The sequence below is a fragment of the Dermochelys coriacea genome, chromosome 10 (genome assembly GCF_009764565.3).
Source record: "Dermochelys coriacea isolate rDerCor1 chromosome 10, rDerCor1.pri.v4, whole genome shotgun sequence".
NCBI lineage: Eukaryota > Metazoa > Chordata > Testudines > Dermochelyidae > Dermochelys > Dermochelys coriacea.
In genome coordinates this window covers 65,267,748-65,285,232 of record NC_050077.1, presented here as the reverse complement: position 1 = coordinate 65,285,232, position 17,485 = coordinate 65,267,748, and the positions used below count along the sequence as shown (strand labels likewise).

The window sequence follows — 17,485 nt, the reverse complement described above, 5'->3', positions numbered from 1 at the left end:
AGCTTCTGCATTTATTGGAGAGAAGATCATGCTACTTGATGTGGCTTTTTCCCTCCCCACATTCCTGGCTTACCCACTTTCCCCCAGTGGCTGATGGGCCACATGGAGTTTTGCAAAGGGGGCGGTGGAAGCGACAATGTAGCTGGGAAAGCATCTCATGTGGCAGCTTTTACCCTCCACTGGATTCCACCACAGCTTTTCCCTTTGTTCTGCTCCCTTCCATACTGTGCAGTTGCAGGGAGCATAAAGCTATATATTGCCAGAGCCAAATTACAGTTTGAGAGAGAGCTATTAGTCTTAACTTGTAGAGATAAGTCACATTTTTCAATGGGAGCATGGTCAGGCTGCACACTGTATATCTTATTTGTTTGCAGTGTTGTTGTAGCCACGTTGGTCCCAGGATATGAGAGAGACAAGGTGAGTGAGCTAATATCTTCTGTCAGACATTTAATTTTATCTTGTATTTATTATTTCTCTTCAGGTCTGGGAAAGAAGAACTCTGTGGAGCTCGAACACTTCTCTTTCTCCAACAGACGTCGGTGCAATAAAAGATATGACTTCCCCCTCCCCCCCCCGTCTCTATCATGTAACTTAGTCATTTTATAGATGCTGGAACTTTTGCTGGACAGCAGCTAAATGTTAAGTTGCCCTTTTTATGCTCTTTTGATATCACAGACTGTGATGCCTACATTCAGTTCAATGTTGGCCCCTAAAACTAACCTGGAGATTTTGCATATGATGCATGAAAACAGGAGAAGTTAATAAGCGCGTATGAAGCCAGGAAGAAGTTGGAGATGATGGGAGCAATGGTGTTCAGTTCAGCTGCAAGAAAAAAGCACAAGTGTACATATATATATCTTCTTACTATATGTTCCATTCTATGCATCCGAAGAAGTGGGCTGTAGCCCACAAAAGCTTATGCTCAAATAAATGTGTTAGTCTCTAAGGTGCCACAAGTACTCCTGTTCTTTTTCGGATACAGACTAACATGGCTGCTACTTTGAAACCTTAGATTTCATGTGCATGTGTTTCTGATGGCACTGGGGTTAGATAGCTGTTTCTTCAAAATGCACTAATACTTGGATATTGGAGAAGTTCAAATTACACCTGCAAAACCTGGGTATCTTTCCAGAGGGGACTAATTTAGGGCCAGATTGTGAAACCCTTACTAATATTGGGTACTACCTGACTCTACAAATGATATAATTGACTTTAATGATGCTACTTGTGATGTAAGGGACTATTCAATAGAAAGGCATCACAATCTGGCCTTTAATTTTGGTTTAAGTATTTTTAAAATGTAATTGAGTGGATGATGCACTTCTTAAAAGCAAAAGGGTGATGGTGAATTTATTTTCTTTGCTTTTTAAGAGTTATTCTGAAACAACACATCACACACTTGAATTTGAAGTCTTATGAAAAATTAACTTCAAAAATTCCAGATATCCCAAACTGCTGCTAATAATGATCAAATAAGTACTGGAAAGCAATAGTGGGAATCTCCAAAGACCAGTGCTGTGAGCTTGTGTAGAAGTCGGTGGGAATTTTCTGTGTGGAAGGTTTGCAAATCAGTTTGATTTGTATAATACTTAAAAGAGATTTGAAATGAATGCCAAATCGAAAGTTTATGAAGAAGTGTCTAAGTGTCCGTGCTGGATTTCCTACGGTGACGAGCATGTACCTCTCCCATTGAAATCAATTGGAGCTGTGGGTGCTTAGAAACTTTGAAAATAACACCATAATGGCATTAATAACAAACTGTCATAGTTCACTTATGTTTCCTGTTCACATTATGGGCCTGATGCTACTTCATCTGAGGATAAAGGAATTTTTTCCATTGCTTTTAGTGGGATATAATCAAGCCCCATACATTTTCTTAACCAGTTTATAGATTTCTCTGGCCTGGAGCTCAATATTAAAATATCTGATTTTTACAATTTCAGTATTACTTCTGCTTCTCACTATAACTTAATACTGGCATCTCTGGGATGGATGTTAATGTCTCACCTATTCCTTGTACAGCAAACATTTCATCCATGGATTCAGTTAAGATTCTTTTGTCCTAAGTGGTGGTTTTTTTTTTTTTTTTTTTTGAGGATTTGATAGAAGGTGGTCAATGGCCAAAATAATAAATGTTCTTGCCTTGTGCCACAGTTAGGTGAGTCAAAATTATGTGTGGCCAGAACTAGCTCAACCATTGGTTGGTGTGCACACCAATTAGCATCTATGCTGAATGTTTGATTAATGATTTAAGAACAGGATGCATTAATAACCAGTAGCGATCTAAAATGCATTCTGCCCTTATTGCACTTTTTACTTTCTTGCAAAATGAAATGAATTAAATGCCAAGATGGAGTGGGATTTAATAGTAGATATTTTTATGAAAATGAATTTAAATTCTCAGTTATTTGTTTCTAAATTATATCAGGCAATTGGAACAAATATACAAACCAATCAGAATGAATGCCATAGCAATAATGAAAGTAAGAACATATCCTCGGAGTGGTTCATTGTTCTTCCCATATCCTTTAGCGAAGAAGTGGAGTGCTTTGTAGATGTTATCCTTGCAAAGAGCCTGGGAGATAAATCAGAATTTAATAGTACTTTTTGCATTAGAAAAAGTGATTTCATTCTAGGGAAAGCTGACCCAAAATGATACATGCTCTAGTAAGAAATAATTTTATCTATCTCAGGTATTTCAAAGATGTTCATTATCATGCTATCTAAGCACTGAAATAAGGTGATAATCAACCCCCTAGAGTACAGTAGCTAAATAAAATCAGTGATGCTTAACACTCGCTCTGTCTGATACAAACGCTTACCAGATAAGTCTCACAAGACCCATGAGAGGTAGCTAAATGGGGGAAACTGAGGCACAAATTAGTGACTTGTCTAAATCACACAGCAAGTCTGTAGCAGATGTGGGATTTAAATGCAGGAACCCTACAGCTCTTGCCTCTGAATCCCATGCTCAGATTAGTAGGCCATGCCTCTTTCTATAGTAAAATAATAAAACCTTTCTAAAATATTTTATATCACTGTTGTTAAGAAGATACAGTTCAGCTAATAACATATCTTGGGAGCAAAGTAGGGTAGAAGGAAATTGATGCTTTTTATTGTACCTGGAAAACCTTGGGTGCACTGACAAGTGAGGCTAGAGCTGAAGAGAGGGTCGCAGAAAAGATTCCTGCAGTGATTAGAGGACCAAAGCCAGAAACCATGCTCATAACCTTTAGAAGCAACAAAAGTAAAGAACTGTCAGGCTCGTGAATAGGATACACTGATCCATCATAGCTATTTATATGGTCCCAATTACCAGAGTACCTCAGCACCTTATCTGAATTGGCAAAATCCCCTGTGAGGTAAGGAAATAACATTCTCAGTTTACAGTTTGGAAACTGAGGCACAGAAAGACTAAGAGCCAAATCTTTAAAGGCATTTAGGTGCCTAACTCCCATTACAATTAGCATAAAACCTTAACAGTGACCTCAGCAACTTTAAGGCAACATAACTTTTCAAATGTATGGAATGTGTTGCAGTCAGGTGTTTTGATTTCTTGATATAAGAGCAGCTAAGGTCACTTAAAGCTTTTTTGCTAGAGTGTCAGTTTCATGTTGCAGGGGCATGGACTGCTTTTTAGTATCTTTTGGAGGTGAAGCTAAAAAGCCTTTTGGAGTTTGGAAAGAGCTCTTGAGTGTTGTAAGCAATGTGAAAGTGGCAAGCAATGCAGGAGACTTATCTCTTTTTGTAGCTTATTTCTATGGTTTTCAGATTTTGAGTTAGGGGCGTGTGTCTTGATGCAGCCTTAACTGTCAGTAAACAAAGTTTGTGGGTTTATATATGTGTGTGTATCATGGTGTGTGTGCACTTGTATCGTTTATGATTTTGCATATTATATAAATAAAACACTTTAAAACCTGGAAATTGTTCATCAGCCCATAACGACATTCCTGGGCTTTACAGCTGGAAAAGTCATAGCCAAGGGTACAGGCAGAGGATCCATTACAGTTCATTTCAGATACAACTGTGTCATTGGTGTTCCCAGTAGCATCACGTACAACACACGCAGCTGGGGAAACAACAGCATGTGATTATTTCCCTTTCTTTTGACAACAAAAGAATGTGCCCCCCATACTTTGGAGCTTAGCTGCATGGACTGTGTACAAATGGCTGCTTCTATCCCACAGAGTATTGCTTTTCAGTAGGGTAAGTTCACTTCTCTGGATTGTGAACTTGGGCCAGTGGAGGAGAGGGGGACTGCTTTACTCATGGGAGTGGAACACTAGGTACTTTGGAGATCAGCAGAAAATTATCTGAATTAACTTGGAATTGATTCAGTGAAGTAAATGCTCCATCTATGGCCCCTTCTAAAACTACCAGTATTCAAAGACAATCATGTTGCCAGACAGTTTAGGGTCTGAGCATACATTTCTTGTCCAACCAAGATTCCCATTGGCTTCATAGGTCCAGATCCTCAGTTGCTGTAAAACATTGTAGCTCCATTGAAGTCAATAGAGTTGTACTGATTTACCTGGGCTGAGAATTTGGTCCAAAGTCTCTTTGTTACTAATGATATTTATGTTCACTCTCTTTTTGTTTGTAAACCCAGAAGAAGGAAGAAACACATTCGGGCTTGGCTACGCTTGCGAGTTACAGCGCAATAAAGGAGCCCCGGGCACACTAGCTCACTATCCGTACACACTGGCAAGGCACATAGAGCGCTCTGACTCCGCGGCTACAGTGCTGCTGGTACTCCATCCCGGCGAGTGGAATAACATTTGCTGCGCCCTTGCTGGAGCGCCACAGCGCCACTGTGAACGAGGTGTTGCTTTACTACGCTCTGATCAGCCTCCGGAAACGTCCCATAATCCCCTTAAGTCAAGTGGCCACTCTTGTCATTGTTTGGAATCAGCTGCAGAAATGCAGAAATGCCCTTTGAAAGCTCCGTTTCTGTCAGCCAGCTGCTTATCTGCTCTGAGACAAAGCAACCATTAGTGTGGAATGCTGTGTGTGAGAGAGAGAGGTGGGGAGCGAGGAGGGTCTACTGCTGTCTAAACTTACAAGACAGCATCCTGACATGCTCTCAGGCCACCAAAAACCCGCTCTCTCTCCCCACACATATACACAACACACTTCCTTTCACACTCCACCCCACCCCACCCCCATTTGAAAAGCACATTGCAGCCACTTGCATGCTGGGATAGCTGCCCATAATGCACCGCTCCCAATACCGCTGCAAGTGCCGCAAATGTGGCCACACCAGTGCGCTTGAAGCTGTCAGTATGGACACACTGCAGCACTTTCCCTACTGCTCTCTACGAAGGCTGGTTTAACTCAAAGCGCTTTACATCTGCAAGTGTAGCCATGCCTGAAGTGAACTTATGGAGCTCTGATCTCAACAGCTTTAGCTGCTAATGTGTAAGTTTATACAGGTTTTTCAAACATATCCAAACAAAAATGGTTTAAGGATCGCAAAATACCATTACATATTTAGCAAACCGATCTACAGACTGAACAGAAATGACCACATCCACCACTGAAATGTAGCCCCCTCTGGGGTTGAAGTGCAGCAACTGCTTAACAGAACAGAGCCACATTACACAGGTTTAAAGCAGACTTCACTTTCTGAATTCTGAAACTGAAATTTCAGGGGGAATGCAGGTATACAGAATGCAGTTACCAGAGTTTGAATATGGCTAGGGCAACAGGTACAGCACATCTACTTTTGCATAAAGTACCAACACCCAAAAAGTTCGAAGACTTTTCTTTTCTCTCTTCTTTGAAAGGAAGTTTCCCACAGAGCCCTAGTACATGCTAGGGCACATATTCAGAGGGGAAGAGTGTCACTTACTAATTGTTTCTTGCAGCATTGTTAAAGTGGAAAGAAACCTTTATTTTTTGATCAAAGATTTATTGCACCCTCTGTAATGAGAATTTAATTGAATGTTTGTCTTACACAGATGATGCCTGCAGTACAAGCCTGTGTTTTATCCTGTGTTTGTTTTGTTGAACTGTCATTTCCAAACTCCAGTGCCAAGGGGCACCTTGTGGCCTAACATTTCTTCTTTAGGGAATTAATTGATTTATCCTGTCTTGAAATGTGAAGACTCAGAGTTTGCATGTAACTCAGTCACTTGTGTGTGCAGTAATGTCAGCAGGAGAGCAGCTGGAGGCCACTTGGAGAACTTTCATGTGAAAGAGGAGCAAAATCATGAGCAGATTGATTTGTGGTAATTCTCCTACCCTTTACTACCAAACTAGTTTGTTCTTATGTACTATACATGGATGGTCTTTGTTGTTGAATCATTTGGCATTGTGGAGTTTCTTTATAATTTAAAAAGAATCTCTCTACCCATATGTAAGCACACATATGCTCAAATTCCAGATGCCACATGGAGATTTTTGTTTTTGCTGAATGATTTGTTTTGTTTTTTAAATACTATAAAGCCAAAAGAGCTGTCTTACTATATAGCAAATCCTCCAGATCAAAAGTAATGATGAGGTTGAGGATGTGTATAGAGCTCTAAAACTACTTAACTATATTAATTGTGACACAAAACAGATGTTCACTACTTACCTACACATATTGCAACTCCTAGGTAGGCAACAGTTGTAATCAAAATGGCCAACATTGTTCCTTTGGGTATAGCAGCTTGTGGATCCTTAAAAATTGTAATTGTAAAAATTGCTGTGAGTCCTTTATGTATTTGTAAATTAAGAGTGTGTACTGTGATTATTTACAAGTTAGCAAGTTTTGGTGCTGCCACTTTGTGATATGAAAATATTTTAGGGAGGGAGAGATTGTTACCCATTAGATCTGTACAAGGAACTCACTCTCCAGCATGGGGATGGAGTCGGACACTTCTGTGGCACCATCCCCTTCCCCTGAATGCTGCAAAGGAGGCACTGCAGAATTCCATTTAGTGCAGTGCCGCACTGTGAGACTCCCTAGCTGTACATTTAGGGGAACTATAAGTCCCCTTTGCACCAACACAACAATGGCCCTTAGTCTCCTGCTTTAAGTACTCATCCAAACCATTGTACAATTCAATTAGCCAGTAAGATTAGGGGAAATAGTCATTTTGAAAGAAAGACACTACTATTGCTGTTGGAAACTCATAATCCCCAGTTATGTCCAAAGTGAGCTCCTACCTTTCAGGTTGCTTTTACTTTTACATTAGATTATTCAGGAAAAGTTGGCTGTGTGTTGGGTCAGCATTTCTTCTATAAACTGTAACTGAAAACTATATCAGCACTGTTTATGCTTCTGTGGATAAAGGGCTCTAAGACATTCCATTACTAATTATGATTTTTAGGAGATTTTAATACCATAAAAAATTCTTGCAGGCAATAACTTGGTGTATACTTGTTCAGTCCTGAAAGCTATTTTTTTGTTAATTTTCTTTTTAAATTGGTTTAGTGACAATTTTTACTTAAAGGAGCATGAAAGGTATATTTTTACATTTTTCAGAAATTTTTTGGATCTTTATTAAACAGATTTGTTTTTCTCAATGAAATTTAGCAAATCATTGTGAGTAATGTGGATGAATGACTTAATTACGTTAACTCTTAACATTATCAAACAAGTATTAATGTAGTAAAGTTTCACTGGGCTAAAAATCCCCAAACAAATCACTTCAGTTGCATATGAATCTTTAACCTTCAGTCATTATCGCTTTTAACATATGCCATCCCAGTGTTCATGTGTCAAGTAGCGATTGTATAGGTGGGATCTTATGCTGCAATCTTAAAACACTAACTAGAAGGACATTTATGCAATATGCCATCACCCTTTCAGGGTCTGAGCGAAAGGCCTTGAAGTCGGGAAGAGACGGGCTCCACCTAACGAAGAGAAGGAAGAGCATCTTCACAAGCAGGCTGGCTAACCTAGTGAGGAGGGCTTTAAAGTAGGTTCACTGGGGGAAGGATACCAAAGCCCTGGGGGGAAGTGGGATACTGGGAGGAAGCACAAGCAGGGGAGCACGAGAGGGGAGGGCTCCTGCCTCATACTGAGAAAGAGGGACTATCAGCAAGTTATCTCAAGTGCCTATACACAAATGCAAGAAGCCTGGGAAACAAGAAGGGAGAACAGGAAGTCCTGACACAGTCAAGGAATTATGATGTGATTGGAATAACAGAGACTTGGTGGGATAACTCACATGACTGGAGTACTGTCATGGATGGATATAAACTGTTCAGGAAGGACAGGCAGGGCAGAAAAGGTGGGGAAGTTGCATTGTATGTAAGAGAGCAGTATGACTGCTCAGAGCTCCAGTATGAAACTGCAGAAAAACCTGAGAGTCTCTGGATTAAGTTTAGAAGTGTGAGCAACAAGGGTGATGTCATGGTTGGAGTCTGCTATAGATCACCGGAGCAGGGGGATGAGGTGGACGAGGCTTTCTTCCGGCAAGTAACCGAAGTTACTAGATTGCAAGCCCTGGTTCTCATGGGAGACTTCCATCACCCTGATATCTGCTGGGAGAGCAATACAGCGGTGCACAGACAATCCAGGAAGTTTTTGGAAAATGTAGGGGACAATTTCCTAGTGCAAGTGCTGGAGGAACCAACTAGGGGCAGAGCTCTTCTTGACCTGCTGCTCATAAACCGGGAAGAATTAGTAGGGGAAGCAAAAATGGATGGGAAGCTGGGAGGCAGTAACCACGAGATGGTCGAGTTCAGGATCCTGACACAAGGAAGAAAGGAGAGCAGCAGAATATGGGCCCTGGACTTCAGAAAAGCAGACTTTGACTCCCTCAGGGAATTGATGGGCAGGATCCCCTGGGAGAATAACATGAGGGGGAAAGGAGTCCAGGAGAGTTGGCTGTATTTTAAAGAATCCTATTGAGGTTACAGGGACAAACCATCCCGATGTGTAGAAAGAATAGTAAATATGGCAGGCGACCAGCTTGGCTTAACAGTGAAATCCTTGCTGATCTTAAACACAAAAAAAAAGCTTACAAGAAGTGGAAGATTGGACAAATGACCAGGGAAGAGAATAAAAATATTGCTCCGGCATGCAGGAGTGAGATCAGGAAGGCCAAATCACACCTGGAGTTGCAGCTAGCAAGAGATGTTAAGAGTAATAAGAAGGGTTTCTTCAGGTATGTTAGCAACAAGAAGAAAGTCAAGGAAAGTGTGGGCCCCTTACTGAATGAGGGAGGCAACCTAGTGACTGAGGGTGTGGAAAAAGCTAATGTACTCAATGTTTTTTTTGCCTTTGTCTTCACGAACAAGGTCAGCTCCCAGACTCCTGCACTGGGCAGCACAGAATGGGGAGGAGGTGACCAGCCCTCTGCAGAGAAAGAAGTGGTTTAGGACTATTTAGAAAAGCTGGATGAGCACAAGTCCATGGGGCCGGATGTGCTGCATCCAAGAATGCTAAAGGAGTTGGCGGATGTGATTGCAGAGCCATTGGCCATTATCTTTGAAAACTCATGGCGATCAGGGGAAGTCCTGGATGAGTGGAAAAAGGCTAATGTAGTGCCCATCTTTGAAAAAGGGAAGAAGGAGGATCCTGGGAACTACAGGCCAGTCAGCCTCACCTCAGTCCCTGGAAAAATCATGGAGCAGATCCTCAACTGCAGAAAGCACTGAAGCACTTAGAGGAGAGGAAAGTGATCAGGAACAGTCAGCATGGATTCACCAAGGGCAAGTCATGCCTGACTAACCTAATTGCCTTCTATGACAAGATAACTGGCTCTGTGGATGAGGGGAAAGCAGTGGACGTGTTGTTCCTTGACTTTAGCAAAGCTTTTGACATGGTGTCCTACAGTATTCTTGCCAGCAAGTTAAAGAAGTATGGACTGGATGAATGAACTATAAGGTGGATAGAAAGTTGGCTAGATTGTCGGGTTCAACAGGTAGTGATCAATGGCTCCATGTCTAGTTGGCAGCCGGTATCAAGTGGAGTGCCCCAATGGTCGGTCCTGGGGCCGGTTTTGTTCAATATCTTCATAAATGATCTGGAGGATGGTATGGATTGCACCCTCAACAAGTTTGCAGATGACACTAAACTGGGAGGAGAGGTAGATACGCTGGAGGGTAGGGATAGGATACAGAGGGCCCTAGACAAATTAGAGGATTGGGCCAAAAGAAATCTGATGAGGTTCAACAAGGACAAGTGCAAAGTCCTGCACTTAGGACGGAAGAATCCCATGCACCGCTACAGACTAGGGACCGAATGGCTCAGCAGCAGTTCTCCAGAAAAGGACCTAGGGGTTACAGTGGATGAGAAACTGGATATGAGTCAACAGTGTGCCCTTGTTGCCAAGAAGGCCAATGGCATTCTGGGATGTATAAGTAGGGGCATTGCCCGCAGATCGAGGGACGTGATCGTTCCCCTCTATTCGACATTGGTGAGGCCTCATCTGGAGTACTGTGTCCAGTTTTGGGCCCCACACTACAAGAAGGATGTGGAAAAATTGTAAAGAGTCCAGAGGGCAACAAAAATGATTAGGGGGCTGAAGCACATGACTTATTAGGAGAGGCTGAGGGAACTGGGATTGTTTAGTCTGCAGAAGAGAAGAATGAAGGGGGTTTTGATAGCTGCTTTCAACTACCTGAAAGGGGATTCCAAAAAGGATGGATCTAGACTGTTCTCAGTGGTAGCAGATGACAGAACAAGGAGTAATGGTCTCAAGCTGCAGTGGGGGGGGTTTAGGTTGGATATTAGGAAAAACTTTTTCACTAGGTGGGTGGTGAAGCACTGGAATGCGTTACCTAGGGAGGTGGTGGAATCTTCTTCCTTTGAGGTTTTTAAGATCAGGCTTGACAAACCCTGGCTGGGATGATTTAGTTGGGGATTGGTCCTGCTTTGAGCAGGGCGGTTGGACTAGATGACCTCCTGAGGTCCCTTCCAACCCTGATATTCTATAATTCTAAGTCAAAGCAAAGACTCTCATGGATGTCAATGAATTTTGGATCAGGCCCTTCATGAATCAATGAATGACTGCCTGTTTCAGAGACACGACCTTATAATGGTTTGCTACAAACTTTAGAGGCAGTTTAGTTTGTCTACTTCTAAATTTTAAACTACAGCTTATGTTGTGTTTCAGGTTTCTCTTTAGGCTGATTAATTTCATTAGATTGCTCTTGATGCATCTGAGCATGGGCAGTGGGGGATTCCCAGTGTGGATGGGGGCTATGGAAACATCCATGTACTCAGGATAATACAGCTCTGTAGGGCTGATGTGGAGTGGGAATGTTATGTATCCCACTAATCCACTCACTTCACACCCTGTCCTGGTTCCTGAGATCTGTGGAGAGAACTCCATATTGTCTGGTAAGGAAGAGCTGCTACTGTGGAAGCTCTACTGAGTTATGTGTAATTGCTTTCACATCAGTGGCCTTCCAGGCAAAAGCCTAAATCAAAGCAGCTGCTTTCCTTGTAGACACTAGGTTTGATGAAATAATGGGGATTCTCTCAGATGAAATGAGAAGGGGCTGGTTCAGACTCAACAGAATGCTCCCAGTTTAAAAATCATGTAAAAAAAAAATCCATCACAAATGCTATTGACTGGATGCTATCATGCTTACTCCTATTGAGTAGCACCTGGCTTCAAAAGCAGCCCCAGTAAATCAAAGGCAACCCATGCTTTTGGAGCAGAGACCCTGGGGGAAGAGGGGAGGTTCACCTTCCTCTGAAGCATGGGGCACAGGTCATTTATTAGTTTAAACTACAGTAAATAGCTCAAGATTTGAGGACATTAGTAATTCAGTCAGAGGGTATGGGACTATTGGAGGAGTGGGCAGGTGAGCTTCTGTGGCCTTCAGTGTGCCGGAGGACAGACAAGATGATCTTGATGGTCTGTTCAGGCCTTAAAGACGATGAGTCTATGACGCTGCCCAGTGGGGGTAAGGGTGACACAACTGGCCCTTAGATCGAACTGAAGCAGTTCATGGATGTTTTGCAAATACTTGAGTATCAAATCAATTTGACTGGAGTTAAGCACTTTAACAGTCATACATCCACAGAACCAGACTGCATGATAAGGCTCAAGAACTTTATTTAACATTTAATTTATGGGTGTCCCACCCACTAGAATATTTGAGAGACCATTTTTATAACTCAAATTTTAAATCCAAACAACCGATGCTTCATAAATACTCCACAGACAGCCGTTGGTTTGTTTGTGATATTCTTTGAATATTACTGAGTACTGAATAGCTTCACAAGTATTGTGACTGTTTCTTCAGGTGCTTCACAAAGCCAGAAAAGCCCCGAATTTTTGTATTTCGCAAGTATGATTCAATCAGCTATAATATTAGGTATCAGTAAATAGCTAATATAAAGCCATAAAAACTAGATGGCACTCATAGTTAAAGCTAAAACCAAATCCTTAATTTACCAGTTTGCTTAAATATTGGAAACATCACTGAAAGATTAGTGACCTAAAATAATTTATATTGGTTGCAAGGGTAAGTGGAAACACTCAAGGGTCTGGTCTTCTATTGATTCTACCAAAAAGTTCTTTTTTTTTCATATGAGCTTTCCATTTCCTTGTTTTTCTGGGTGTAAACTTGAGTTTTATGGTATACTTTTCAGTATGATATAAGGGGAATTAGCAAACCAATTGTAATGGAATTATACAGCTAATTTCCAATATGGATCTGTTAATGTTATGTTATTTTGGGTTATTGAAACACCTAATTTAAATGAAGTAATTCTGTGTACATAGCTGTTTTAGATTAGAAGGAAAACAGGAACTGATGTGCTTAGATAATAAAATACATTTAAAAATGAAAATTTTGCCTCATGGAATTATTTGTGTGTTGAAACTGAATATAGTGTTGATTAATAATTTTGTATCTTGTTCATCCTTGCCCTTCTATAGCCTAACCAGTATAATGAAGTAAATAAAATCCATACCTCCAAATCTCCTGAGATATTGGCCCCTGCAAGAATGCCAGTAGCTGCTGGGAAAAAAATGGCAAAGACCGAGAAAAATCCTTCACCTCTGAAATGTGGTCCAAAATTTTCTGCAAATATTGAGGCTGCAAATACAAATGAAAATGAAACATATCACCAAGACTTGATTCTGAAGTTACATGATGAAGTAGGTAAATGAACTAGCCTTTCATCTCTGGAAGACTGGGTTCCAATCTGTTTTAGCTCATAAGTGAGGTGAATTTGATCATCTCACTTTATTTCCCTACAATGCACGTTTCTCCAGATCACAGAGCTACAGCTCAGTATTGAAATAACAGGCGTGTTCCAGGTTCAGATTAAAATAGATAAAACTGTGTGCACACATATAAATGGCTCAAACCGCTACTGCCAGTGTGTCAGCTTCAGAGGCATTCACAGGTTCAAAAGTTAAAAATGGACTAACCCAGTCACCCAGAAATATATTTTAAAAAAAAACTGGGTTCCCTTAGTTTACATGCTCATTTATATTTGGATAAAAGAGTCTGATCTTGTAGCATTTATCAATAAGAATTTTGCAGAACTAAAAAGGCTGCAGGACAGGGCCAAAAATATTAATTTATTTTATATTATTTGGTCATAGCAACACTTGCCTTGGTAATTAAAAAAGCCTTTGGCCTTCTTTTCATTGCTGGTCGGAATGACTGTCCCAATGAAGAAATTTGCAATGGCAATAAGAAGAATGACTAGAAGAATTACTTGAGCCTGTTAACAGAGACAAAAGCATTTTACTAGTGGACTCTTTTTTGTTTTGAATATGGTGGTAATTATGTATATAGTGGTATTTATGTATTACTTATGTATTTCAAATTTCTGCAATATTAGAACACACTCGGACACTGCTTGGGCAAATGATTCTGTAATCAAGATGACTAAATAGAAAAACTGCCTTAAGCTCTATGACCATAACAAATATTTTGTAACAAGGAATGGACATGAAATATAGAAAGTTATGACTACAGCTTTATATTGTAGTTTGCTTTCTTTACAAGAAAAGGAAAAATGAAACAGCTGATGGATAAATATTTAGATTAAGATATTTTACATTGTTTGTTTAGTTTCAGGATGTTGTTACGTAATGGGTTATAATATCTAATTGACCACTCTTACAAGTAGCTCTAAATTCCCCTCACAGCAGAACATAAAGATAAGGTTGCTATTCTGGATCTGATTTTGACAGGTACATTTCAGTCTCTTAGCTATAACATTTCCTTTATTTTATGGGTGTTTTCTCATTAATAGATGTGACTGAGATTTTTAACATTTGAACAGTAGACAGGAAGGCATGAATCATTAGAGAGTAATGAATGGATAGCAATATAACAACTCACTTTGGGGCCAGTATTCTACACAGAGTAGCATGGCTAGACTGTATATTATTTTTATTATTGTTATTTCTATAGAGCCATAAAAAAATAAAAGGAGCATCTACCCAAGGCTGTAGATGATCCTGCCATAAATTACAAAAACAAATAAAATTAAACGGCCGGCAGAACACAAAACTTCTCTTCCCCCACAAATTTTGGTGTGAGGAAAAGAGGGAGCCTGCGGCCTGACTCTGCTTCCATTGACATCAATAGCTAACTCCCATTGACTTCAAAGGGAGCTGGGAAGCTAATATTGACTGCTTTTGAAATTCCCACCTGTCATATGTAGATCTCTACCCTCAAACCCTTGTTTTATGCTTATATAACACGTTTTGCAGTGTAATAATACTTATTTATACATAATTTTTAAAACTTACCTTTGCTTCCCATTCCATCCCAGCCACAGAAATGCCTAAAAGAACAACTACAGTAATGGAGCCTATTATTCTGATATCATTGGATTCATCCACCATCAATGCACCACTGCTCTGGAAAGGGTAAGAACACAGTTTATATGATCAGATGGAGAGATCAGACAACCAGGTAAGGCAGAATGGAATGAGTAAATTAACTTAAACAGTTTCAGGGGTTAATGATTTCTTGCGCTAGCTGGGCCTTAGTAGTTGAGATTACTGGTTGACTAATTAGGAACCTATTCCCTTTAGTAATTTTGAAGCTCTTGTAGCACTGTATAAAACACTTCTGATATAAGTTAGAAGTGATGGAAAATCTTATTAAGTAGGATTCGTGGTCCATTTAGAGAGATCTAAATAAGAGCCAAAGACTGAAGCACTTAGAACAATTGACAGAATTCCCTGGTTTAACCACATGCAACAAATATACTTTCATATTTACCTTAAGAAGCTCAACAACAGTTTCAGCAAATCCAACTACATACATGGCTACTGCTACAGCATTGGCAAAGGCAAAGATAAGTCCGATTGATCCTCCAAATTCAGGTCCTAAACTTCTTGAGATAAGATAGTAAGCGCCACCTGCCAACAGAAGAGACTGTTGCTTTAACATAATTCAGCTATTGCCAGCTCTTGCTCAGCTGACTTATGTGAGCAATACCACTGGGAGTTTTGTTTTTTGCTTGAGGATTTGCCCTATTAATAGAAGGAGCAAATTTGTGTGTGGATGGGCCCAGGAAACTGTTTGCAAAAATTCAGCTTTCAGAATTACTGTAGAATTAAATATTAAGTATTGAAAATGACTAGCTATTGGAATCATTAATATCTTTTTAGCATGTATTATTTGGTATGTAAACCAACCACGAATGGTATATAATTAAAATACAGATGCTATAGAGAAAACATCACCGCTGAAAGGATTTTTCCTTACCTGGGTCCTCCTGATGTCAGTGTAAAAATTCATTCACCAAGCTACAAACATGCACAATACAGTCCTTAAATAGTCCACAGAGTTAAGCCATAAAGTCTTTAAAGTTTTTGCATTTCTACATAGGTGGAACTCACTCAGTCAATTAAATAATTCCTCCTATCATAATGAACCATAGTGTTTAATGTCAGAATGTTTTAAAATCAGCTCTGCTGAAGAGACATGTTGTTATTTGGAGTTAACTCAGTAAAAGAGATCACCCAAAACTTTTATATTTTGGTTTTTCTTTGCTTTACAGTACTGGGCTAACACCATTACAATCTCTCCATTTTATTCTAAATCAGCCCTGCAGATTTTCATATTTTCCATATAGTTATATGTACGTACCTCCTCTTACTATTCCATTAGTGCAAATGGCAGACATTGAGATACCTGTTAATGTTGTTACTACCACACTCAGCATAATAACCACGATTCCAAGACCTGAAAAATCCCAAAAAGAGTATATTTAACCTAAATACCTGCTCAGCACTTGAATCCTGTAGTTAGAAATCACCATCATCCACTGTGGGGAAAACACCTGGTGTACCTTCAAGACCCTGAAATGCACTAAACTTTTAGATTCAAGTTTCATGAAGTACCTGAAATGTACTAGACTTTAGTATTGCATCAAGCGTAATCACTTATGTTCCAAGAAGCACCTGAAATGTAAAAGGATTTTATAAGGAAATGTATAGGAAGTGATAAAAGTTAATGTATCCGTCAATCTGCATCAGTCTTTAAGCTAAAGGAATGAGGCTCATAATATTCACTCTCTCCAAGGAAATGGAACCTGAAATGCTCCGAATAAGAATGATCTATTAAAGAATAAGAATAAAAGAACTCCAGGACAAAGTGGAATCCATTCCTCCTCCAGTCTCATACAGGAACATCTGAAATGTACTTTACAAACTGAAGTGAAACTGGAATTTATTAAAATGACAACTCAGACATTCTAAAATTGTGGATCGTGTTGGCTAGATGCATTACCTGCTGGTTCTTCTGGGGTCTAGGTGTCCAATTTGGTTTATCCTTAGTAGTGATGTTATTTTAGGGAATATGACCTCTGGTTTCTCTCATAAGAATATAATTAAACCTTTTTGAGTCTTGAGAACATAAGAAACCCTAAAGATTTTACCTCCACGGACAAACCCATTAGTTGCTATTGCAGAAGTTGACAACCCAGTAATTGAGGTTACTGTGGTGGCAAGAAGAATTATGACAACTCCAAGACCTGTCAGTAATGAAAAGATAAAATATTTTATTTGTGATCCATATTGTCTTTAAATTAAACTTTCAAACTAGAATCAGAGCTCTGAACTGAAATGATAGTTTGTAGACCACTCCTGGTCTATGGAGCAATTCCAGCTGGTCCACGTAGCTATTTCTATCACAATAGCAAGGCATCCACCAGTCTTCAAGCAGTGATGTTTTCTGACAGAAGTAGCCCAGTAACGGACTCTCCTATGATTTCCAGAGACTTTCTTGAAACTAATAAAAATAATAATAAAAAAGCAACTTTCTGCCTGGGTGCCTCATGTCTTTCTTTGATCCACCCCCTTAATACTACAAAAATTAAGCAACCAAGCAATGTTATAATGTCTTTTTTTCTTGTGTAGATGGTTGGAATAAACATGCTATAAGCATTTTAGAGAACCATACTTCAGTCATGGGGTTAAAACATGGATTTTGAACAAGTTCTTATATAGGGAAAAACAAAAAAAATATTTAATTTGGTTTCCGTTTTATTCTGCTTTGGTTCTCATATTGCGCCCATCACCATGGTATCTGACCAGCTGATTGGCCACAATAA

At 39.8% G+C, this 17,485-nt stretch overlaps 1 protein-coding gene across 8 annotated transcripts in view; it reads right to left on the bottom strand.

The window, feature by feature from the left end:
- The window catches only part of SLC12A1 (solute carrier family 12 member 1), a 72,711-nt gene that overhangs the window by 36,397 nt on the left and 18,829 nt on the right, over positions 1-17,485 (bottom strand). For 6 of the 8 annotated variants that reach the window (XR_006274650.1, XM_043493567.1, XM_043493564.1 and 3 more), the window contains exons 5-15: positions 16,811-16,906; positions 16,021-16,116; positions 15,148-15,287; positions 14,670-14,780; positions 13,519-13,630; positions 12,869-12,993; positions 6,578-6,662; positions 3,918-4,069; positions 3,123-3,230; positions 2,452-2,575; positions 721-822 (exon numbers count right to left, since the gene is read on the bottom strand). Coding sequence is in view for 7 of the 8 variants with exons in the window: in XM_043493567.1 (XP_043349502.1) it covers positions 721-822; positions 2,452-2,575; positions 3,123-3,230; positions 3,918-4,069; positions 6,578-6,662; positions 12,869-12,993; positions 13,519-13,630; positions 14,670-14,780; positions 15,148-15,287; positions 16,021-16,116; positions 16,811-16,906 (1,251 nt within the window). In the remaining variant the exon portion in view is untranslated. The remainder of the gene's footprint in view (positions 1-720; positions 823-2,451; positions 2,576-3,122; positions 3,231-3,917; positions 4,070-6,577; positions 6,663-12,868; positions 12,994-13,518; positions 13,631-14,669; positions 14,781-15,147; positions 15,288-16,020; positions 16,117-16,810; positions 16,907-17,485) is intronic. The other 2 variants (XM_038418938.2, XM_038418939.2) reach the window with 2 other exon arrangements.